At 50.5% G+C, this 24,228-nt stretch overlaps 1 protein-coding gene and 1 long non-coding RNA gene across 2 annotated transcripts in view; one reads left to right on the top strand and one right to left on the bottom strand.

The window, feature by feature from the left end:
• Nucleotides 1-596: 596 nt before the first annotated feature.
• Nucleotides 597-5,006, top strand: LOC140578308 (uncharacterized). The gene is made up of 3 exons (XR_011982402.1): nt 597-960; nt 4,220-4,399; nt 4,927-5,006. It is a non-coding gene; the product is annotated as an uncharacterized lncRNA (long non-coding RNA).
• A 721-nt stretch (nt 5,007-5,727) lies between these two features.
• LOC111841883 (zinc finger DHHC-type palmitoyltransferase 14) overlaps nt 5,728-24,228 on the bottom strand; it is a 38,817-nt gene continuing 20,316 nt past the window's right edge. Inside the window, exons 3-10 of the mRNA XM_072698763.1 lie at nt 21,542-21,708; nt 16,023-16,175; nt 14,156-14,293; nt 13,347-13,395; nt 11,994-12,096; nt 11,579-11,688; nt 10,629-10,731; nt 5,728-7,667 (exon numbers count right to left, since the gene is read on the bottom strand). Coding sequence (XP_072554864.1) covers nt 7,266-7,667; nt 10,629-10,731; nt 11,579-11,688; nt 11,994-12,096; nt 13,347-13,395; nt 14,156-14,293; nt 16,023-16,175; nt 21,542-21,708 — 1,225 coding nt within the window. The 3' untranslated portion in view covers nt 5,728-7,265. The remainder of the gene's footprint in view (nt 7,668-10,628; nt 10,732-11,578; nt 11,689-11,993; nt 12,097-13,346; nt 13,396-14,155; nt 14,294-16,022; nt 16,176-21,541; nt 21,709-24,228) is intronic.

Raw genomic sequence — 24,228 nt, 5'->3', positions numbered from 1 at the left:
GATTCCACTACCAATGTCAGGCCATGAATGGTGGAAACATGACCTCACCTCAGGGCCCACGATGAAGCCCCTGTTATTTGGTACTGATGTTAGATTTAATTTACCGAAAGAGACAGCGGAAAGGTTTATTTTTCATGCAGCGAAACTTCATAGTGGTTTTCTGCTGACCAAGTCTTCTCACACGATGTTTTGTATTTTTGGAGGGAAAAACTAACTTGTATTTACTACACTTGTACTCTCACCCTAGATTGGTTTCATATCGTCCAGATGCTTTTTTGGTTAAATGTTCCAAGCTACCAACGATAGCGCAAATGTTCATGAGATTTTTTTTTTGTCATCTTCTGTTTCAAATGTCAGACCCAAATATTGAAAATTTCTAAGCAACACCAAATTCGTACTCCTCGCGCTTTTGAACAAGAACCTTTCTCAGTGATACTGTTGCGTATCCCAGGAGGACTGTACACATCTGGATATGAAATCGAGCTTTCAGAGGCAGCAGCTGAGGGCTACTTCCAAAATCCAGAGACTTAGCAAAAACACTGATGGCTTCAGATTGTTTTCTAATGCTTAAAATAAATCTCTGGGCGGAAGGCATGGGCAGCCAGGGCTGCATCGCAGTAACGTTTTTGTGATTTTCCTCGCATGGGCTTTTACGATCTTACCATAGCTTTGGAAGCTGTATCGATACGGCAGATCAATTCGGATATGAGTGTAAGACATTTTCTAACAGCTCCCTTGTCTCTTAGTAGATCTTCCAGGCAGGGAGAGGGGTGTCTATTCCCACGACCGGAAAACAGATACACACTGAAATCCTTCCCGAAGGCGTGTGAAATAGGAAACATTTGGGTGAGTCTCCCTCAACGTACAACAGAACTTCCAGTGGATTCTTTCAACCAGAAAGCTGAGCCACATGCGATCCAGACCTACTTAAGATCCTGCATCGCCTTTTCAAACAAACATGTGAGTTTTTGTACATTCTGAGCAATTTTTTTATGTTCTAAATTTAAACCACCATTATGTTGGGGGGGGGGGGGTAGTGGATATAAGAAACCTGATGGCAAATGAAAAATCACGGTTCTGCCTTCCTTCAGTTCTTTTGAAAACGACGCTATTTAAATATTCAGAAAATATTCCACTGTTTAAGTGTGCGTGAGTGCGTGTTGGTCTGGAGATACAGACAGAATCATTAAGTCATTCAATTACTCTCACGCAATCAACTGGATCTTGAACAAAGGCGACGTTTCTGTTTGCAGTTCTAAAATTCTCCATCCAGCCAGTGGGAATCATGTATGACCACATCCTGCTTGTGATGAACAGTCTGTGGTTAGATCTTGACCTGTGACTGTGGCCAAAATGCACTGCAACCCCAATCTTCTACTGGTTTCCCAGAAAGCAGCTGAACTCAGCCCTGATTTAAACATGGCCTCTGAGCTGTCCGTGTGATTGGTGGGGGCCTTTCTCCCTCTGTAAACCAATCAGAGCTGTCCCAGTTCAAAAGAGCAGCAGGGAATTCGACCTCCCTTGTAAAAATACCAGTGCGGTGCGTTCATCCCTTTTCGGCAAAACGTTTCTCTTCACTCCCTGGTCTCCAAGTAAGGCGAGACACAGCTGCTCAGCAGCCCTCGTCTTTTTTTTTTCCCCACAGATCAACACTTACTTCCTGTTAGGTTGGAAGTAGCGTGATAACTCTGCTAAAGGCCCGGCCTGTTACAGGCGGCCGGGGTCCTTACTCTCCATATATGGCGAAAAGGAGGCTTCTCATGTACAGCCGTGAAAAAAATTGAGACCATAGCACAATTTTTTATTTCTGTAATTTCTCAATTTGTGGGTGTGTGTCTGTGAATAATATGTATATCTTTGCAAGCTGCAGCCTAGTTCTTCTCTGTAATGAAGGGCTTCTTTCTTCCTTTATGGGACTTCGGTCCTGCTTCTAGGAGCCTGATATGAACTGTCCCAGCAGTGCACTTCACACTTGCACTTAATGTTTCCCATTCCTTTGGAAGGTCACTTGATGACGCCTTACGATTCATGAGAAACTTTCGGGTAACTTGACGGTCATCTCTGGCATTAGGAAGTCGCTTCTGCCCTCTACCTGGCTGGTTTCGGCCCATTCTCAGTGTCTCCTGCTTCACCTTATTCTTGTGTCCTGCTGTTTTATACGTTTTGAGCCTGGGAGCAGCCTGCCTCGCAGTGTAGCCTTCTGCCAGCAGAGTTAAACCAGGATTTTAATATGTAGATTTGTTTAAAAAAAGACAGTGGTCTCAATTTTTCCAGAGTTGTTTAAAGATCTGTTCCATCTTGGGCAAACAACTAAAAATGTGGCTTTTTTGACTCTTATTTAAACAACAGATTTCCTCTATCGATTAGTCAGCATGAGGTCAGGATGTGGGTTTTGTCTGAAGCTGCCGACTGCCACCCTCAGGGCCGGCTGGTGAACGGGCTCGGTACTGGACGGTCCATCCTCACCGGCTGCTAAATCAGCTTAAGCAGCTCGCAGACAAAAACCCACAGGCAGAGCACTGCAGAGCACCTGGACCCAACAGGGACTGATGCTGGATTATTATAATTACGGCACATTTCACTGGCAAGAGGAGGACGAGACCAACCAGTTATATCAAGTACTGTTAAATAGCAGCCTGTCTACCTTCCTCACATGCACCAGTAGGGGGCTGCAAGATTGTGGAGAGAATAAGGGACATGCATGGAGATTTGTGCTCATAAGCTAATGAGCTTCTCTTCCTGACTTCAGCTGTATTCTGGGTTCCTGCTATATGTCTGTCGTGACAGCATGCAGATACGCCCCCCCCCTCCCTCTAGCCCGTGGATAACGGCAGCCATTCCATACAGCGCAAACCTGTGGGCAGATCAAGCAATGAGCAAATCCCAGAACTCACGCAGTCGTCCCTGCCAGAGAGTTGCCATAGTTACCTCGCTCACAGCCCTGAGGACCGCAGCTGGGGTGAAAGTCAGACGTCTACTTGCAGATAAAATTGCGCACCCCCCCCCCCCTATTCACCCAAGCTCCTTCACTACTGAGTTGGAGGTCAGGGGGTTAAACGCAATCGGACTGCTGGTTGTGTTCAGAGCTTTCACACGTGTCACAGATGGCAGAAAGGGGCAGGGCCCCCGCAGCCGTAGAGACAGTCGCTAGGCTTTTTCTGTCTGTGGAACGATCTATTCACTGGAGCGGGAGGGGAGGACAGTGAACCAACAGGTATTAACCTCTTTTATCAATGTTATGCGAATTCACATAATGATTTGACTGCTCCACTATTATTCCATAACCAACAGAAGCACTTTGCTGAACTGCAATATACGGACACAGTACTATTAACTGAGCTACCCAGTTGTTCATGCGGATAAGCACAGAAAGGTCAAAGGTCAACACACCACACCTACAGTTAACTTGGCCCCTCCCCAGTGCCCTGCCCCGCACCCGACACTGGGAGCCCTTTCATTAGATTTTTACAACTCGCACTCATAAAAACCTGAGCCCCCTGTTTTACATATTTGCATCCAGTTGACTACAATCATTCTGACAGATGAAATTCTGAGCTCCGAGTCCCTGAAGTTCATCTTACCAATCAAAACATTATTAAATTGCCTAGGAAACACAGTACTTTTTACAAGCAAGGGTCTTACACAAACATTAAATGGATTTTAATTTTTAAAACCTTTTCTTGATTTTTGACATTATGAATTTGTTATCCATGCCTTATCGCTTACCACACCAACCACGTACAAGTCCCCGATTTCACTATTTTTCAAGTAGAGGTGTCCAGGTAAGGTAAGAGAATGTATGAACGGAAAATATCTGTGATCTTTGTGACAAAAATGCTAAGATACAACTTTAGCAGATACATATTGTTTTTCCCAGTTAATCTCCCACAATGCTGACTTTGCATGGTTTGGCAATAAAGCTCAGAGGCAAAACAAGAACTGGTGACCAGTCTACAGCTGGCAGTGAGTAACAGTCTGGAGGCAATTAAACTGGGCTTACTGGGAAGACCACTGGCCCCAGGAGCTCGTTTTGTCCGTTACATTAAAAATACGCTCTGGAAAACTTCAAGAATCGATACCCCCCATGAAGGGAAAATTTGGGTTTCATTGTCCGACACACACTGCAAATCCAACCTTTGTCTCACCACAGAAACAATGCCAAGAACTTTTCCAAAGATGACAAGAAACCTCTGTAATGATGTCAAACTTGTGTTTACAGTGATATTTCTGGGAAAAACCCCCACTGTGTACACTGGCATCCACACCAGCAGAACCATTAAATTGGCGATGAAAGCCAGTTCAGTCAAACAGGTATGCAGATGGAGCAGTTGAGGAGCCTACGCTGATTACGCCACACGACAAACCACCTCAGGGATGAGAACCCGAGTGCTGTCACGCGGTGGGTGATACCTCCACAAGTCCGAATGGAACTGATTTTCCATTAGCTTTAGTGTCAATCCTGCCACCAACCCCCGAATTTTCCCTGTAAGTTGGAGGCCCTGCTTGCAGGGCTGGATGCAGATTAACGTCATAATCAGGACAAAGCAACTGCAGGTTAAGGGTCTTGCCCAAGGGCCCAACAGAGCAGAATCACTCCTAGCATTCACGGGATTCGAACCAGCAACCTTCCGATTGCTGGCACTGATCCCTAGCCTTACAGTCACCACTCCACCCACAAATGCAGATATTATACTAAAAAGTACCCCGAATAATATTATAATTGTATAAAATCACAATGTCGTTTTATAACCTTCATCTAAAATCTGATCATATATCATTGAATGATATATGATCAGGTTTTAGATGAAGGTTATAAAACACCAGTTAGTGGGCTTCCCCACATGGGACTGGGAAGCAGATTTTCTATACTAGATTTCACTTTGTAATTTAAGTACCTTTGGCTCTCTGCTTCTTGATCTCCTGAAGGTCGACCTACCCCCAGAGGACTCCGGTCCTGGGATTCCATGTGATGCGTCACATGACCTGTGACATGAGTGTCAGCAGGAATGGCATCAGAGGATGCCAGCGGACTGCTTCATGCCAAACTTCACTGCTCACCAGTCTGTCTAATCCTACTTAATGCCGTCGCTATCACTTGTCTGTCACCCTCATGTCTAAGCGACCCGTGTCACCTCTTCAGCTTGGCCTGCATCTCCTCCAGACTGCCATCTGTTCCGCTGAAGGAGGCAAGCAGAAAACGAGGGGCTTTCCATAGGCTAAGGCGACAGACAGGAGGATCTCACGTCCAGTTGCTGTGGGACAGTGAAGTCTGACTTCAAGGTGGACCATTCCACCTGTGCTGGAGCTAATCAAGGTCTCCTCCATGCTCCTATCCGCAGCCCACAAAGACTGTGGTCCCAAACAGGTGGACGGAGATGATCAGGTTCACCCAGGCATGTCCACAATGGGACAGAACCATAGCAGTTCTAAGGGATGGCCTTCAAGATTCTACACAACACTCACATATGAGGGTGTCTTACCAATAACCCAGATATGGACACAGATTTAAGGTGCAGCTCATGAATTATAGTTGTAAGCCAATTCCTTCAGCACTAAAACTGCATGAAGGCCACGCTTTTTGGGATACGTCAGTTTCATTAAGCAGAGTTGGTCACCATCTACAGGTGAAGAAAAGCAACTGCAAGCATAACAAACAGCAAAAACACAAAAGGCACAAGGGCATGACGACCGGCGTCCTTCGTGACCAGATGAATTAATATGAAGTGGTAAGTTAAGCAAAAAAAAGTTTATTTACATAAAATTCAACAAATAATCAGTATGCAAACTGGGGCTTTTGGTAAAATAAAAACAGCCCTTGGTGTTTGTAAAAACATGCTTCTACACGCAAAATTTGGTCAGCCACGGGGAAACCTGACAAAGAGCAGGAAGTTCACTGACCTCAATCTGCTGTCGCCCATCTCTCCCTTAAAATCGCAAACATCTCCATGCAGTTTTAAGAATATCAGAGATCACTCCTGAAGGTAACCCTGCTTCTACATTACACAAAGACAGACTGTTACCTTTCATTAACCTCAATATAAAAAACATAACCGATTCAGTATTGTGACGAAATGTGTGTGGGGTGTTTTGTGATAACATTCAATAAATAAATGTCATTTAAATGATCTAAATAAAAATTTAAATTGTCATTTAAACATTTATAAAATGTCATTTAAATGATCATTTACAGTATAATTTAAAGTAGGAGAACACCCTCCATAGAAATGCAACTGGTTTAAAATAATGCATTAGTTTGGTCTGTGGCAGCATTCAACACCACTCAAACCATGCATTTGTGCTGGGCCCCCTGCTGGCCAGAGACAGTCATTACACTGGGGGGGTGACATTTTGAGTGGGGTTCCAGAAACAAACCCACCCGAGTGCAGCATACACATCAAAATACGCGGCACGACCTGCCACCGACCGCTGACGGCTGCAGCGGAACATTTCCGGTGCTCCAAGGCAAAACCCAAGAGCATCATCTCCCACGCACGGCCCCGACTCCGTAACCAACCCTGCCGCCGCCTTGACAGCCGGGTTCAACCCCGGTCAGTCACGAGGGCCAAAAGACATTTTAATTCAGAGACTCCACAATGCCACTGGAGTAGTTTGGCAATAAAAAGTTGTGGTTTTTTATTAATATCCACAGGAAATATAACAAGTGTGTATGGGTGGGTCACAGTCCCGGTATGGCACACCACAATACCATATCGCGATTAAACATGGAGGGGCGGATTGAGTGATATGCAACACAACACAGTATCGGCAGTTATCGGAATCACCTTTGACACTCCACGATAAATCGCAGCAAGAAAAGGCGAAGGGCATCATTTGTCAAAAAAACAAAGAAAATACAAAACCAAAGAACGGCCATGGGAGGGTTATAAAAGAGCATCACCAGATCCATCACAGAAAAGGAGCGTTGGGGGGGGAGGGGGGGGCGCAGCATGGCGTCGCTTTACACTTCTGACCACTTCTCACAGGGCACAGCGCCACTTGCTGTCCACAGTCGGTATCGCCACTTTCACCCGCCTTCCTGGGAACCCAGGACCGCCATCCGGGTCCCTGCAGATGTGGGAGGGGCGAGTTTAGGGTCAGCTGACCCACTGACATTCCCACCCCACCCGTGTGACTGGGAGGACTGGCAGTGTATTGGCTGAGTGGGGCTCAGTCTGTTGAGATGGGGCTTTGGCAAGGGGGGGGGGTTGATTTGGGCGGAAGGGGGGTGTCTGCGGGCGTGGCACGGGGCAGATGGAGGCGGCAGGCTAGACGGAGCTGAGCTTCACCAGCCCCCGGACGGAGTCCTCGTGCAGGGAGTCCTGGCTGGCGGGGTTGTAGAAGGGCATGGTGTGGCTGTGACCCAGCGGGCTGCCGCAGGGCAGCATGCCAGGGGGCGACGGTGCTTCCTCAGGGGTCAGGAAGTGGTGGTGGGCCTCGGGCACGTGGTCGCCACGCAGGGGGTGCATGTCTGTGTCACAGCTCAGGCTGGGCGTGGAGGTCGGGGGTGTGGGCTGGGCCAAGGGCAGCGCGGCACATGCCGTGCCCAGCGAGGTCCGGCCCGGCAGCGAGGGCTCGTCGCCCATGACGACGGGATCGCTCTGCAGCAAGGGCGTGGCAGCGGCCTGCAAAACGAATTTGGTGCTCTGAATGCACTGGTCTTGGTCACACTGAAGGCGGGGGTGGGGCAGCGGGGGGGATGCATGATGGGGTTAGGGTATGCAAGACAAGGACGGGGGTAAGAAGAACCAGGGGCAGAGAAGGGGGCGGGAGGGGGGGCAAATGAAGGAAGAGAAAGGAGAAAAGTGGTTAGTAACCAGTTAAAATGCCAACAGCCAAAAACATTCAACCAAGTAGAGTCATCTGGCACAAATCAGCCAGTCAGCAAGACAGAATCTTCCCATTAAAGGATGTTACTCGATTACACAAGGCCTGTCTAGAAAACAGCAATGGAATCCCACATTTCAAAATACAAAAACTTTATTCAAACTCCAAAAATTCACACATTGCTACAATTAAAACGAATCAACCATAAGGGAAGACGGGAGGAAAGAAAGAAAACCGGAAGTTTGACGGGACTTCAGCAGGCCGACATGAGGATGAGCGAGTTGGCCAGGAGAGGCTGGAGTGTCAATTACTCATCGTGCCACTAGGGGGCAGACAAGAGCAGGAGTGATGAAGAACACCCGCGCGCACGGCAGCAGCGTCCACGGCGGTGTGACTGCACGCTTACTCATCCGCCAGCTCGCACGTCTGTCCAGCTCAATTGTTAGCTACCCCCTCAGACTTGGCCAATGAAAGCTGGCATGGCTGGTAACCAGGGCGACCTTGGAAGGCCGCGTACGACTGCACGGAACTATCGCGCGTGAATGAAATACGCCGCAGCACGGCAGCGCAGGGGCTGCTGCCAGGTCTCTGAACAAAGGCGATCTTCAGGACCGTGTAAGGACATGGTGGCGGAGTTAACGAGGCAAACGCAATTCAATTAGCCCCCGTGGGTCGAGACGCTGTCAGTGACGGTCCTCTGTGGCCCTCGAACAGACGCGAGCGGAACATTCAGAGCCTCATCTGAGCCCCGAGCTTCTCCTGCCCCTGATAAATCCGAGCGAGCTTTGAGGGATCATAACACACATAAGCCACCGTAAGCTGCCAAGACAGGGTGTTATTCTTAAAGAGGGTGCCAGTGGCCTTTTGGGGGGGGGGGGGTCAATAGGCATGCATCTTTTACTCAGAGCTTACTGTGGCTGAAGGTCATGGTGCCCAGCAATGGGAATGCACTACTGTCACCATTATTTACTGTAACCACGCCCCCACCCACAGAAAGGTGTCACGCTTCCCTTAGTTACGTATCACACCGACGAATCAGAGCCACGGTCATGTGGAAGCGGTTGCCATGGCGAGTGGACTAGGGGAATGCAGCGTGCAGAACATTGTGAAAACGTTTTAAATGAGTGACAAATAAAACCCCCCCCCACCAATGTGACATAATACCTGGTTCAGCCTTGGGACTAGGGCTGGGTACGGACCACAATGCTCCAATACTATCGAGGACCGAAAAATTAATTATGTTTCGGAGCCAAATTCCAATATCCAAATGGTAAATCTTAGCATCTGTGAGCTAATAAGCACACATAAGGAGATTGGCTGTCTAACGTAACGTTACACGAACATGTCATAGAGGCCAGAAGGAAAACGTGTGCCCAGAGACAATCCATTGCACTGGCTTGTGTGTGTGTGTGTGTGTGTGTCACGTGGTGTAGAAAAAAATCAAAATCAAAAAGTGTGGTTCCACAGGGTTTCAGGCTGCGACCATTTTTGGAGACAGTGCGAGAATTTTATAACCAGGCGCACCAGGGCGGCTTGCAAATATGCCCCCCCCAATATAGCGGCTGACCACATTGTCATGTATCACGTGAAAAACCCAGAGAGAATGAGAACTGGTGTGTATTTGTATGCATGTGTGTGTGAGCGAGATCATCAGGACTCTGATTCAGTGCCTCGGAGGCACTACTGAGGAGGTGCTTGCAGTGATAAACTTGCTGCTTGCAGTGATAAACTTGCTGCTTGCAGTGATAAACTTGCTGCTTGCAGTGATAAACTTGCTGCTTGCAGTGATAAACTTGCTGCTTGCTTGACCACAAGCACCGGCGCGAACATGGAAGCTACGCAGAAGAGCAGAAAATGGAGAGCAGATGGTATTATTTTTGTACCTCAATAAGACTGAATAGCTTTTGCCTGCGTCTCCCGTCGGTGCCGGCGGTGAAACGTGCCAGATCTTATTAGCGGGACAACGATACATCGTTTTTTTTATTCTGGGGAAAATGAAAGATCGATCTGCTGGCCAGACTTATTTACGCGCCACACCTCACGTTCCTCACGCTGAGTAGTGAGAGAGAACACCCTCCAAGGTGGCCCCTTACATAGAATTAATGGACGACGCACCGGCAGACGGAGGAGTTCATAGCTGACCGAGTTAAACGGGGTTAATAGCCACCTACCAGCCAAACAGAAAGTAACATTTGTTGCATGTGATCCCAAGGTGACAGTGCCTTTCGACCAGTTTCAGACACTGTCCCCCTCTCCCTTTCTCTCCATCCCTCCCTCTCCTCCTTTTTCTGCCCCTTACCCCCTTTCCATCCCTCTACCTGCATTCCACTCTCCCCCTCATGCCTTCTTTCCTCCCCCTGGGCAGGGAACGGTGTCACAGTGGTACAGCAGAGCGCCACACGTCTTCGCCCGCCTACATCGCTCTCCATCGGGGCACAAACGCAGCGGATATGCGAATAACCCGGCCGACCTTGAGCAGACACGCCCCTTCACTTATGGCTGGCTTATCTAGATATGCGTGACCATGCGAGTCCGACGGGTTTGTTTATTTTTGGGGATAGGCTGCACAGGGGGCGTCGGTGAAGGGCAACGGCGAAGGGCAACGGTAAGTGAAGCTTTTAGCATAAGGATTCCAGGTTAAGTGGGCATGCAGTCTCAACGCAGGCCAATTACAGCACAGGCAACGGACACACAAATGGGGGTGGGGGGGGTCAAAAGAAGAAATGCCACTGGGCATCTTGGGGGTTGAGGCGGCCCAAGTGTCAGTACGCTGGTCCACAGCAGGAGGGAGGAGCATAACTCACCATATGGCTCTGCGACTGCGTGGCCCCGTACATGGTGATCCCATTGGTCGGAGGGGTGGGCTGGGGCGTGTCTGGCTGGACGAAGCCCCTCCTGTTGATTAGGCTGGGGAAACAGAGGGGACCGAGGTCACAGCCATTAGAACTACAAGCTCAGGCATCTAAAAAAAAAAAAACGGCCAATCACGGCCCAAGACATCCACCTGTAGTGCTTGTGTGTGGTTCAGGTATACATTGCTAAGCAGGGGCCTCGTTTTACAAACTGGAGTGAGATCATGCATACCAGCATCATACGACCCACCTCCGCGTGTTAATGATCATTAATGACCCTTTAAGTCCCACAGCGCTCCCAGTGCTCCCAGTGTTCCCACGGTGAGGCGCTTGAGAAAACGGCCAGAAACAGGGGCACTTGTTCGGCTACCTGAGCGCTGTGAGTATAGTTTTACTCCCAGAGGAGGGTCACCTGATAGTCTCTCAGGACAGCCAAACTGCACAGGCAGACAGCATGTAAACACCAGGCACGTTCGGCCTTTTTCAAGGAAAAGGTGAGAAATGACCTGGGGGTTGATGTCGTCAGCGACACCGAATCTCTCTGTCTGTGTAGCGTTAAGTGCTTCACATGCTCACTTAAGGGACTTATGCGATGATTCTCCACGAAGGCTCAGTCTACAGGGGCACTGTAAGGCTGTGTGGGCTCCTCTCGATTTAGAAAACAAACCTCCACCCATCCCCACCCGCTATTGGTCAGGCACCCCACTTAATTGGCTCACTAAAAACATGCTGAGCCATTAACGATGCTGATTGGTCAAGCTCAGTTCCCACAGCATCAGTAAACTGACAGGTCAGCACTCCAGTGACCTGTATGTGAACTCGTCTGTACAGTACATGTCGACACTGGAGGGGAAGAACGGCCCATTGGCGCCTCCTACAGGTCACCCAGCTGCGAGAATTACCTGGGCGGCAGTGGCCCACAAAGAGCAGCGCAGCAGTTACTGAAGATGTTTCCGTAGCTGTAAGGATTATAGTTGTCCTTGCCCCGTTTCGATGACCATGATCCCTTAATCTGGGAGGGGGGTTAGGAGAGAGAAAAATCAATTGAAAGAACATTTAGGCTACATAGAAATTCAGTTTGTGGGATAATACAGAAGGAATACTTATTTTCAGTCACACTAATATTAGTCACAGAAAGCACTAATTTAAAAAAAAAAAAAAAAGGTCATATGTAATTACAATACAGCTGAATAAAAAACTTTGAGCCTTGTGGGTACCTTATTAACCCTGTAATTACAGATGTACATTACAGATTAACACAGCCCTCGCTGTGACAGTAACCCGTAATTTGAACAGAGAACACCGGGTGACACTCACGTCTTCGTTGGTGGTCTGATTGGAGCTTATCAGGTAGGTGTGGAATCCAGACAGGCCCACGATGGACCACACGGAGAAGAAGCAGACCACCACCTCCAACACGGTGCCGCAGAGTCAAGGACGCGTCAACAGGGAAGGCAGGGAGGAACAGACGCGCAAACTGGGAGAGATTCCAAAATACTGGGAGCAGAAGACACCCACCCAAACAGACATACAAACGCAGACAGACAGACATACGCAGACAGACATACAAACGCAGACAGACATACAAACGCAGACAGACAGACGCAGCTGCTACCCTGCATGCCTAGTCACCTGCTGTCACCTCCTAAAGGCACCAGACAGACATCATATCTACAGATGTGACGCTTCTATGATAGTCAACAAAACTGGCTCTTGTCGAGCGAAGACGGCAGCAGGAGGGTGGGATCACATGGTTGTCTAACAGCATCATTTGGGGGGGAGGGTAATTTTCTGTTGAGGAGGGCTCCTATTCATATCCTTAAGAACATCGGCAGGGGCTGCACAGGAAATTGCCGGAACATCTAATTTCGGAACGTTTCTTGGGTAGTCAATCTCAACCCCCCCCCCCCCCCCCAAAAAAGGTATAAATAAGCACAAAAAATGCAGGAGTAGAGAAAAATAGATAAAAATGAGCGCTGTGAGTGAACGCCTGCGAGTCCGCGACCCCCCTCAAAACAGCAGACCTTTGCAGCACTTCCAGTCAGAGCTGGGGGTGAAATGATGGCCGTCAACAAAACACAAGCACATCTTTGGGCGGAGGAGGAAGGAAATGGCGGAGGGGCTGGAAAACACCGGATCATGTCGCGTTTTCCAGGTTCAAGATAAAACGAGTGGACCATCTTACTATGAAAAGCCTTAAGCAGGGATAAATTTGAGAAAGCTAAACTACATCTAATTCAAACTGCAATATGTTTATTTAAAAAAAAATGATACATGATACTCTCCATTATTTTATTTTTATTTTAAACGAGAAAAGCGATCCAATGGAACAGTATACAGTCCCGAGGACAGAGACTGGAGCAGCCCCTCAAAGAAGACGTCCCCTTTGAAGGGACACGGTGTGACAGTGCACGTCCTTCCTGACTCAGCAGGAACATAGAGAACAGTATGGGGGTGCAGGCCCCCAAGGGAGGATGTGATATGAGGGGAACCCGGGGTCTGTGGTAGCCCCTGGGGTCTGTGGTAGCCCCTGGGGTCTGTGGTAGCCCCTGGGGTCTGTGGTAGCCCCTGGGGTCTGTGGTAGCCCCAAAGGTGACCTGGTGAGTGCCTGATTTGGATGGACACGGACACAGACACAGACACACACTTCCACAAGCTGGACAAGGATATCTGGCAGGGCTGTCCTTGAGGGCACTGAGGAAGCCCATGCTTTGGGACCCTGCACAAGAGGAGAGGACAATGTCAAAAGTCAAACACACACTCTAGCCTGTTGCTTGGGCCCGGGACTCTCACTACATCATTTTACAGTGGCCACATGGAGAGGAAAAGGCCCCCATAAGAGGGTGAAGCACCAATGACTTAGGACCCGAATCCCTGACCGAACTGGCCACCTACGACTCTTCAGGAAACCGGTGACAGAACCCTCTACTTCCCGCACGCATCCCTTCCTTACACACAACAGAGGGGAAGAGGTGAGGGGCAGACCTGATATTACCCCAAAACCAGGAGCCATGGCAACAGGCCAGACGGCGCGCTACATTAGACGAATTTATTAATGCCGTAATTGCCCAAAAGGTTACCAGCACCGGGAAGATAAACAAATGCTGACATGAGGACGCAAAACAAAGGTCGCCCATCCCCCCACGAGCTCCCAGGAGAGAGGCTCAAGAATGAAATGATACAGCTGTAGATTCGGTTGGAACTGGGGTTAAGTATCATGGCTCAGGGAGACAAGAGGTAACTGGGATTTGAACCTACAACCTTCAGTTAACATACGAGTGCTTTAGGGGAACCATGTTGGGAGGGGCACTACAAATAACTATCAGGAATGGAACTGAGTGGGCTCACTCCAGACCCCCCCAAAAATTCCTACCTAACACACACTTTTGTTCTCATCCCGCATACATAGGTACATGGACCAAACGCATCACAAGCCCCACTTAATGTCTGTCGACCAGTCGAGTCAAGCGTCTACTTACGCAGGATGACGTGCGTGATGACGAAGGCGAAGATGAAAATGGTGAGGAAGGACAGCGAGAGGATGAACATGTAGAAGAAGCGGTAGTTCCTCCTGCCCACGCAGTTGCCCACCCAGGGACAGTGGTGGTCGAACCGTTCTGTGGAGGATGAGCAGATTTTGGACAAGATCAGGAAAGCCTGGTAGAGTGGAAGCTCTTGTCTTCTCAGATGGAAGCTCACAAACCTGGAAGAGCTTCATGCCACCATTTGGCCCCAGTGTTTCATCCAACGATCACTCGTGTAGGTTTCGCAGGAGCAGCGACCAAGACGTGAAGACAACTGGGTGAACACCCCCATCTCAATATCCAAACTCTCAGCTGGTACGTGGATCATGAACGTTGTCAGGCTGAACATGACAGCCCCACGTCAGTCCCAGAACCTGAACACGATCGGCACTGTAACCTGCCTCACCCTGAGCGAGTTGACCCCCATTCGCCCGACACTCTGCTCTCATCCGTTAACCCAACACGGTGTTCTGCAGGACAGAAGCGGGCCATTACGAGCAGAGGCCCACGTTCATTTCACGCTCAGATAACTGCTCTGGGCTGAGTGCTTTTCTAATCAGAATGAGGATAGCCTCCGACACCAACACCTGGCACTAAAAGGAGGTAAAGAAATGATAAACTATGGTGACCTGCTCCAAAAATCTGCTCTAAGCGCTGCTTTAACGCCGTTCAGGTACTGAGGGTTTCAACCTGCACGTCAACCTGTATTAGCGCCGCCAGAGGTCGTTTTATACCAGGAAGGATTATGCTGACAACCAAGCCCCTCCTTAACCTGCCACATCCAGTCAGGTGTGGGGGAGGAACATCTGACAGCCTGATCTCCCCTTTCTCCAGGCCAAGCAGTCCTCACAGATAAAGAAGCACAACGAAAGCGCATGCTTGTAAAGCACAGGGCACAAGGATTCTGACGTGAGGTGCAGCTCGTGTAAATTGGATGCACTGACTAGATGGACCAGCTTACGGGAAAGTAACAGAGCAGAGCTTCCATAATCCTGCTCTGATTTATAAAAGCGAACACATTCCAGAAAAGGCAACTCAAACACTTAATAAGGCTGATGACAGTTCCTTAGTTCACGACACTGGAATTGTTGTTAGCAATAATGATGATGGTGATTATTAACGTCGCCTTCAAGAGCAACCAGCCAAGGCTGGAAAACATGGTGTCAGTCCATAAGAAACTCCTCACAGTGACATCATGCCCAGGACCTTGGAAACCTTCCTGCCTAATAATTGAGGTAGGAGGATGTAGAGTCCGCCCCCCCCCCCCCACAATTCCGTGGGCAGATCTGGAGCGGGGGAGCCTCACATCAAACCGGGACGCTCTACCCACACGCCTCTCCTGTACCTCGCGAGTCGCGTTACTAAACATAGACCCACCAGCATACAGAATTCCAGGACCGCAGTGTGTTTACGCCAAATGTACCCAGAGCACGCCGGGCTTCTGTGAGGGTGGAAGTCCTTTACGGATCCAGAGGCCATTCTCTGCCTTTCACGGCTAAGCCACCGCACGACGACGTCGACGTGGCGCATCCAGGCATGTCTCAGAAAACAGCACTTTACTCATCTACCAACGCCATAAGTACATGCGGTAAGACACAGCTACACGTACCTGAACACGTGTGACAGGTGTGTGCTATGACATGCAATCGCACACGTTACTACATACATTGCTTTTATACAAAGCTATTTCATACAGATGGATATTTTGCCACAGCGAAAAGTGCTAAAATAGTGAGTTTCCCCTATTAGGCACTAAAGCAGGGTCCTTGAGCTATGAACACGGCCCACAGTGCCCCCTGCTGGCTGGCCCTCACAGACTCACCCACGCAGTTGTCGCACAGGCTGCAGTGGGAGGCACGCGGCGGCCTGAAAATCTTGCAGGTGAAGCAGTACTTCAGCTTCACCGTCTGCCCGTTGATGATCACCTCCTTCGTCCTGGGGGGCGGACGGAATCCACCGGAAGTGGTGCCATTGGAAGAAAATAAATAAATAAATATCCCCCTCATGAGGGGTGGGGGGCGGTTAGTGATGGAAACATCCATAGACGTCCAGGCAAAACCAGCATTTTTCTCCTTCCTTATCTAATTCTCTTCTCCAGTCCAGCACCCCCCCCCCCCCCCCCGAAATCTGTGTCATCCTGTCGCCTCTCCCCTCTGCTCTGCCAACGTGTTCCGCCATCCACCACCAATTACCGCCCCGTCTGGGGCATAATGGGAGGGCAATGACCCACTGGGACATCAAAATGCCTCCAATCTTCAAGACCCTAAGCCCAAAACATGCCTTGCTGACGCCAAAAATACTCAGAAAATGCACAGCCCACCCCCCCCCCAGTCAGACACACCAGCAATGGGTCAGACAGACCACCCCAGTCCCCTCTACAAGCCAGCCCCCTTACTGACTCATACATCTTAGACAACACACACAAACACAGGCGGAACACTCCTCTACTCCGTTACCTAACGCATCAATGGTGCGTCCCGTCTGTTTCATAAACATCTAACCTTTGCCAACGTGCACCTTTTTTATTAAGGAAGGGGGAAAAGCTGCTACAGCAGCAAGTACAACGCTGTGCTAACACCACGAAGGTTGTGGGTTCAAACCCCAGGAGGCACCCAAACTGCAACCTTTCCGCAAGTCCATAAGTATCCAATAAATGAATGAATTGTAATGAGTCAAAGTAATTCAGGTCACAGTGCAATGCTTAAAGGCAGCCATTTCTAATCCAACAAGAGCACTGGTGTTGTATTCTTGAGGATGGGGGGCACGGACTTAATCTCTGAGATATTCATACTGTATAAACAGGTTGAAATACGGGATCATTTGTAAATCTAAACGACTCGCCTGCTGTTCCTCATGCACTGACCTGTGAAAGTCATTCTGCAAATCTCATCAAACCAGAGGTAAATGCGAAATCTGCAGCGGCGGTCGGATGCGACGAGACTCTCTCCCGCCCCCTCCTTTACGCACCATTCTTGCAGTTCTCGATTCTGGCACCTCGGAAACGTGACAATCAAGCAAATAAGACGCAGATGCTTCTTGTCGTCAGACAAAGCCTGGATCGCTTTGCAAGTTTGCCGGGTACAAAAATGACATCGGCCGCACTTTTGATGGTGTCTGTATGACGGCTCGTTTTGAGGATGCGGAACAACGGCGACCAGGTGCTTAGGTGATGCTGGGAGCTGTCAGGTGTCTTGGGGGAGGGGGGGCTGTTTTAGCTACAGACTCTCACATGCAGACCATAATGACAGCAGCCCCCTTCAAATCACTGTCCGAGCCCGTGACAAACGGCATGTGCCAACACATGCTGAGGAACACAGGGAAATCAGTGCAAGGTCACGCTGCGGTCCTGACGAAGCCGTAGGCGGCCGGGCCGATGGCTGTCGCTTTGGATCAAGGGCTGCAGCTCCGACACCGAAGCTCTCCCACATTCACATGGACAGACAGCTTCAATTTCCCAGCCAGTGAAGACAGCCAATGGCATCAGCCAAAGCATCTTCACTTAAAGCCATTGAAAATCTATAATTCATTTAGTGAAATTGGAGAGCAAACCATCGCTTCCTGCCTGTTCTACCTAGATAGTCTGTTTCGGTGCTGGCAGGGGGGGGGGGGGGGGAGGTGACTGGAGGTGAGGAGGAAGAGGATAAACAGCAGGCAGGCTGCTGAAATGGGGGGGGGGGCGGGGGACCGAATATCAGTGTAGGAGTGGGGGCATTTGAGGACAGCCCCTCAGCACACCCCCATGATAGAGACCAAGCACACCACCCCTCGCAGAGACCTCGCTGCGCCCCCTCCCTGCCACACTCAGCCAGACCCCTTGTAACATTATGGGACCCAAAACACATCCCAGTGTAAACTGTGTGGCAGGGGGAAGGGGGGGGGGGTAAAATATATTTAAAAACAAGCAAGGACAGCTTGAGGTCAGGGAGCAGCACCCAGCAGACCCCCAATCAGCTGGGGATAAGGGCCAAGCTCAAGGACTCAAGGGTGATACAGTTAGTCTGCCATCTATGGGATTTGAACCCACACCCTTCCAGATGCAGATCCCTCACCTGCTGAGCCACTTAGTGCCCAGACTGAGCACAGAACTGGGGGCTACAATTTAACTTTAATTTCAGCACCCCGGTCACCCTCCAGAAGGACATCTGCTACCTTCTCTCACCTTGGCACAGGTGATAGAATTAAACGTTAGCAATTCACTTAATATGAACACACAAGCTACTAGGGAGTTCAAACCCCCTGTGTGCGTCGACTGCTCTACCAAGCAGATAAACATAAAACACGACACCGATAAATATTATGATTGTTAATGCCACATTCATGTAAGCAAGACACAAAGCGGCAAATTTCTGAGGCAGAGGATAGAGGTCGTTCACATGGGTCACATGGGGGCAGAGGCGCAGATAAAGAGGCCGCATTTCATCTCGGTGGCCAATCTTGCCGAGATTACGAACAGCACGCTAGGCAAACTGCTCGGTCTGTTCCCGCTCTCCCCCAAAGGGGGGGGGGGAGAAAAAAAAAAAAGACTGGCACAGGCTTCAAAGACAACTTTGGGCCTCGTTAAGGCAGCATGTGTTCTGCTAAACGATGCGTCTCAGAGACCAGCCAAAACAAGCAAGCCTCTTGGGGGGGGGGGTGGGGAGTGGACAAAAGTCCCCTTAGAACACTGCCCGCTCATCACGACGGACACACGCACACTGAGCAGGAGAAGCCAGTCATCCTGAAAGCCTGTTGGTCTCTGCAGGGAGGGGGTCCCTGAAAGGAGAGTTCGCTCACACGCTCCGATTTATTTTCCTCCACAAACAGATGCAGTAACCCCTGGCAACAAGACTCTTGGAATTAGAGCCCGAAAGCAAATAACCGGCTCTCTGCTTATTGTATTCCCCCGCTTCCCACGAGGATGCCGGAGAACGTGGGCCGGCCCCAGCATCATTTACAGGATTGTACCAAAGCATGGGGGGGAGGGTTCTGATACTGGCGGGCCTGGCGCCCGGCCCAGACCCAGCGGAGCGCCGCAGATTGCAGAGGCTTGGTCACTGACGCGAGCGCATGGCCTCCCTCTGGTCTAGCAGCATCACACCCTTCGTCAGGCTTTAAATGACCGTAACGACGTTCTCGCTCTGCGCACTGCCTGAAGAACGCCAATACGGCTCCGAGTGGGCCATCGGGCTCCCCGGGACCGACCCCGGGTCTGCATGAGAAGTCGTCGAGCAGAATAAAGGGAAATGGGGTGGCCAAGGACAGGGCCTAGTCACGAAACTACGAGATGTTTGATGCTTGGATAACCAAAAATAAGAATGCGATAACTATGTGCCTGTGATCCCACGGTCTGCCATTAGGGGGAGCCCTTCCTGAAGTTGTGTCCCTTCCAGCTGACACTGTCAAGGCCATCTTTGGCTGTTAGTTAATAACCGTCGGCAAACTGCCGCATTGGTAGAGGGATCTGATTGTGCCAGTCATGACCGTAACAAACTACCATTACTGCCCTCTGGAGGAGAGGAAAAAAAAACCAAAAAAAAAAGAAACTCTCCATAACCCAAAACCCAAGACTACATTCATTAAGATCACAGATGCGTGACAGGGTAGTTAAAACGCACCCCGGAGAGGGGGTGGGGGGACAGGACAGTATGGCTACCCGGGCCTACGCTGCCAGGCGGTTCTAAGGTACTCTGTGCTCTGACGCTCCATTTACATCCAGGTAGACGTTGCTTAGACCTTGACCTTAGCAGTGAGGTCGCACAAGGTTGCTGCCACACATCTGGAGGAGTTTTCCGGAACATTTCTTTTTGCCGTTCATTAGCTTAAAAGAAGCAACTTTGTGAGAATCTAATGCCAATTTATCCTTCACATTTTTACTGTGAATTTCATCAAAGAAATAAGACTGTTAATGGCAGTCACATGACACATCCCCTGTCAGTCTACCAATCGGGCAGGAGATGCTGTTTGGAGTGGCGCAGAGGGGGCGTGGCTGATTTCACACCTCCCTGCCGCCCCCCAGCGTCACTGGTGCGCAGCAACCTGACATGTGTTCTGTTGAATCAAGAACACCATCAGGCCAAAAGAGACAGACAGGCAGACGGACGAGAGAAACAAATAGAGGCAGACAAACAATGAGAGAGAGAGAGAGAGAGAGAGAGATATAAGGGGGGGGGGGGTCACATTCCTCTGTCGACCGGGTCTCGCCCACAAACATCTCCACTGCACAAGCCAACTGCCTGTCACCGGAAAACCAGAGTGACACCCTGTCTTTCAGCTAAGACTCCCATCATGCATCAGTAGCAGCCCCCACCCAAACCGTATCGGCAAATCACGCATGGAAATGTAACACAGCACTGAGAAGACCTTAAAAACACCCAAAGGTGTGAAGATAAAAGGCACCATTTCCCCATCACCACAGAAGCACCAACGCACCAGCAGCCAGCGACACACAGCAGGGTGGACCTGGTGCGGCGCCTGCCGTGAGTGTGGGGAGGTCCAGGATGGACCCGGGTCACGACAGAAGGTCCATATACCGAGCAGCCCCAGTGTTCAGCTCTGAATATGTACAACGGCTGCTGCGCTTAAGGAATCCTATACTGGACAAATAGGCAGTGGTTTGGGCAACAGAGAACAAGGAGATATGATCCTTTAGCCACCTGGCACGTTCGCACGCAGACACACAGAGCCATTCGCAGGCCAGGAACCGCGTCCACAAAGAGAGGGGGCTCGCCGGGGGCCGGAGGCCACAGCAGCACCAGGCTGACGGGGGAACAGCCTCGGGTCTCCAAGCGAGGCGCCACAAGCGCGAGGTTCCAAACCAGAATGGAGTCCGAGGTCCCATCTGTGGCGTCATGCTCTGAGACCGGAACATCAGGGAGCCAGATCTGCACACCACCCGGGACAGGAGCCCACTGCCCGCCGGCTCAGCACAAGACCGATCAAGAGACCGACCGGGGGTGAGTTTCATCTGAACAGAAACGAGACTCCCAGAGTGTGTCGCAACTTTCCGGTTCCAGTGGCGGAGGGATCCGGCTGCTGATGCTGACGCTTGTGTGGACGCCTACGTCCCACAGAGCTGCCAGACGCTGTCCTTCGGGGGGGGGGGGGGGGTGAACGAGCTTCTCTAAAGGCTGCAAGACGAGTAAATGGTGACCTGCTGACATGGCTAACCAAACAGACGCTGAAGGGGACATGTGACATGGGGGGGGGACCGCAATGCCACCATTGTGATGCAGGGTCTCATGGCTTGCCTGTGATTGGAAAAACCCAGTGCTGATCATCCCTAAAAAACATGCAGGTCATGTGACAGGAAGTCAGAGCAACAGTGCTGAGTAAATGAGTCAGCTTGAGATATGGCGGTGGGGGCCGTACCGATCTGCCTCTCCAGGTCAGCGGCTTCGTCGGGTGTGGCCCTGGGCAGGACCCCGGGGTCGCTGAAGCTGGTCCGGAGCAGTGTCCCCAACACGAAGAGGAAGAGCACGCCCCCTACTGCCGGGATGGCGGGGCTAAGCGACGATGCCAGGAACGGGCAGCTGGGGGCACACAGAGGGGACAGTGGTGAGATGAAGCCGGGGTTCAGCATCACCTGCTTGTGCAGCCACACCGAAGCCAGCAGCAGCACCGGCCAATCAGACACCATCTCCAAAGCACAGTTTTAATAACTTCCAATCATTTTCAGACATCTGATACCCAATACGCCTTAACCCATTCTATGAAAACAGTGACCTTTCTTACACAGGAATGAGACGATAATTCATAAAATGCATTTTAAACCCCCTATTGCAGTGGCACACAACAGTGGCCTGACTAGATGGAAGTTTCAGTATTTTTCTCCCTTCTATACAGCCTTCAGATCCAGTTCATTGCATAAGCCAATCATAAGGGTCGTTCACAAAGACAACTTCCAAGTGACTACCCATAGGATTGATGCAGCTTTCTGAATGACAGGTGGGTCAGCCAATCATCTTCTCCAGCTAATGCATATCAGACACCAGGCATGGATTCCCAGGCCTCCAGATGGGCCATAATCTGATTTGGCAACAGATAATGGGATTAAAATAAGTCACCTTTTGATCTTACCGGTGTTAATTAGTGTAATCGCGTTACTTCAGACAACCAGCTGGTTACATTTAATTGGTTGGTCCAGAGGTCAAAAGTATGTGTGTGTGCGTGTGTGTGCGGGGGGGCAGATTCTTGGAGATCACCCCCCCATTGACTAACTGCAGCAAAACTTAGACTGAATTGCTCACAAAAACAGCTGCCAACATCGTTTTCTTGACAAAACCGCTAACTTCCTTGCTGAGGTCCCTGATTGGAGTCCGTCTCGGCCGCCCAGACACGAGCCAAGACAGTTTCAAAGGGAAACATGGAGGAGGTTACACACAGATGTGGTTTTTTTCTGGTTCCCCTTCCAGGCTTGGCTGGAGTCCATGGACTGGGTCAATCTGCCGGCCCGACCGACAGTGGGCTGCGCTCACCTGACCCAAAATATCCACTCCGTGGGGCGGGGGGGGTTAAAATGGTTAAGCTTACATTAGGCGACAATCATGGATAAAGGACAACTCAAATGAAATAGTGGAGTAACGAAACGAAAGCCTGTTATTTTACGATTTGTATGCGAGTTTGAGCAGCGGAAAGGCCATTACCTGAGCACTTACGCAGCTTAATAGCACGACTCAAATCGATCGCAATAAGGCCTTCGCGTCACCGTGACGACCCTTTATCGCCATGGTGATGGGGGGGCAGCTCATTTCGCTTTTTTTAAAAGCCTATAAATACACATTGAATTATTGATCGCGGCCATTACGAAAACGTCCTTTTGCGGAGAGCCAGCCTTGGGTTGCCGCGACACGGGATCAGGGCGACCCGCCGCCACATCCCGGGGCCCCCGCCGCCACGGCGGCAGCCTTTATGTTTTTGGCCTTTTTAGGGAATTTCTCTACTTGCTGCCCCCCCCCCTTATTTATTTTTTTAACGGTCGAGGATGTCGGCAGTTCAGATGGCAACACCTTGGGAGAGTTTCCATTTCAACCCCCCCCCCCCCCCCCCAAGTTAACACCCCACCGATCTGGCTAGTCTATTTAAGGCAGCCATTTTGGCTCCGGAGTTAGTGGCACATGGTAGAAATGGCTCTGAGGACACATGGCCTAACGCAGGCCTGGAGCAGAGGGGGCCTACCGGGGCCGCCGTTACCGCTGCCTGCCTGCACTGCGAGACCGGGGAGGTGAGTATTACACAGAGTTAACTCGCTGGAGCAGAGGGGGCCTACCGGGGCCGCCGTTACCGCTGCCTGCCTGCACTGCGAGACCGGGGAGGTGAGTATTACACACAGTTAACTCGCGGGAGCAGAGGGGGCTTACCGGGGCCGCCGTTACCGCTGCCTGCCTGCACTGCGAGACCGGGGAGGTGAGTATTACACACAGTTAACTCGCGGGAGCAGAGGGGGCTTACCGGGGCCGCCGTTACCGCTGCCTGCCTGCACTGCGAGACCGGGGAGGTGAGTATTACACACAGTTAACTCGCGGGAGCAGAGGGGGCTTACCGGGGCCGCCGTTACCGCTGCCTGCCTGCACTGCGAGACCGGGGAGGTGAGTATTACACACAGTTAACTCGCGGGAGCAGAGGGGGCTTACCGGGGCCGCCGTTACCGCTGCCTGCCTGCACTGCGAGACCGGGGAGGTGAGTATTACACACAGTTAACTCGCGGGAGCAGAGTTAAAAACCCTTACTGGCGCAATCGGCGTTACACAGAATATGAGGGCGTTTACGAACTCGGCGAGTTGACTCTGGGTTTGTGCGTGTTCACATAAGCGCCCCCACCCCCTGGCAAATGTGATCTGCTAAATATCTAACTAAATATCGGTATCAGGATGAGAACATTCCATCTCATTTACGGGACTGAAAAGAAATTCAGTGGCGTCACCCATATCCTACCATTTAGTGATCCGACGGCTATGTTTTTTGGCAAAGGATCAGTTTTTGGTGAAAGGGCCCGTTATGCTCCCAGCAGGTTGGGCATGCAGCGTAAATGACCATGACTACATACCCCGTTT

This window comes from Paramormyrops kingsleyae, chromosome 14 (assembly GCF_048594095.1).
Source record: "Paramormyrops kingsleyae isolate MSU_618 chromosome 14, PKINGS_0.4, whole genome shotgun sequence".
Lineage (NCBI taxonomy): Eukaryota > Metazoa > Chordata > Actinopteri > Osteoglossiformes > Mormyridae > Paramormyrops > Paramormyrops kingsleyae.
This window is presented reverse-complemented; position numbering and strand designations above follow the sequence as displayed.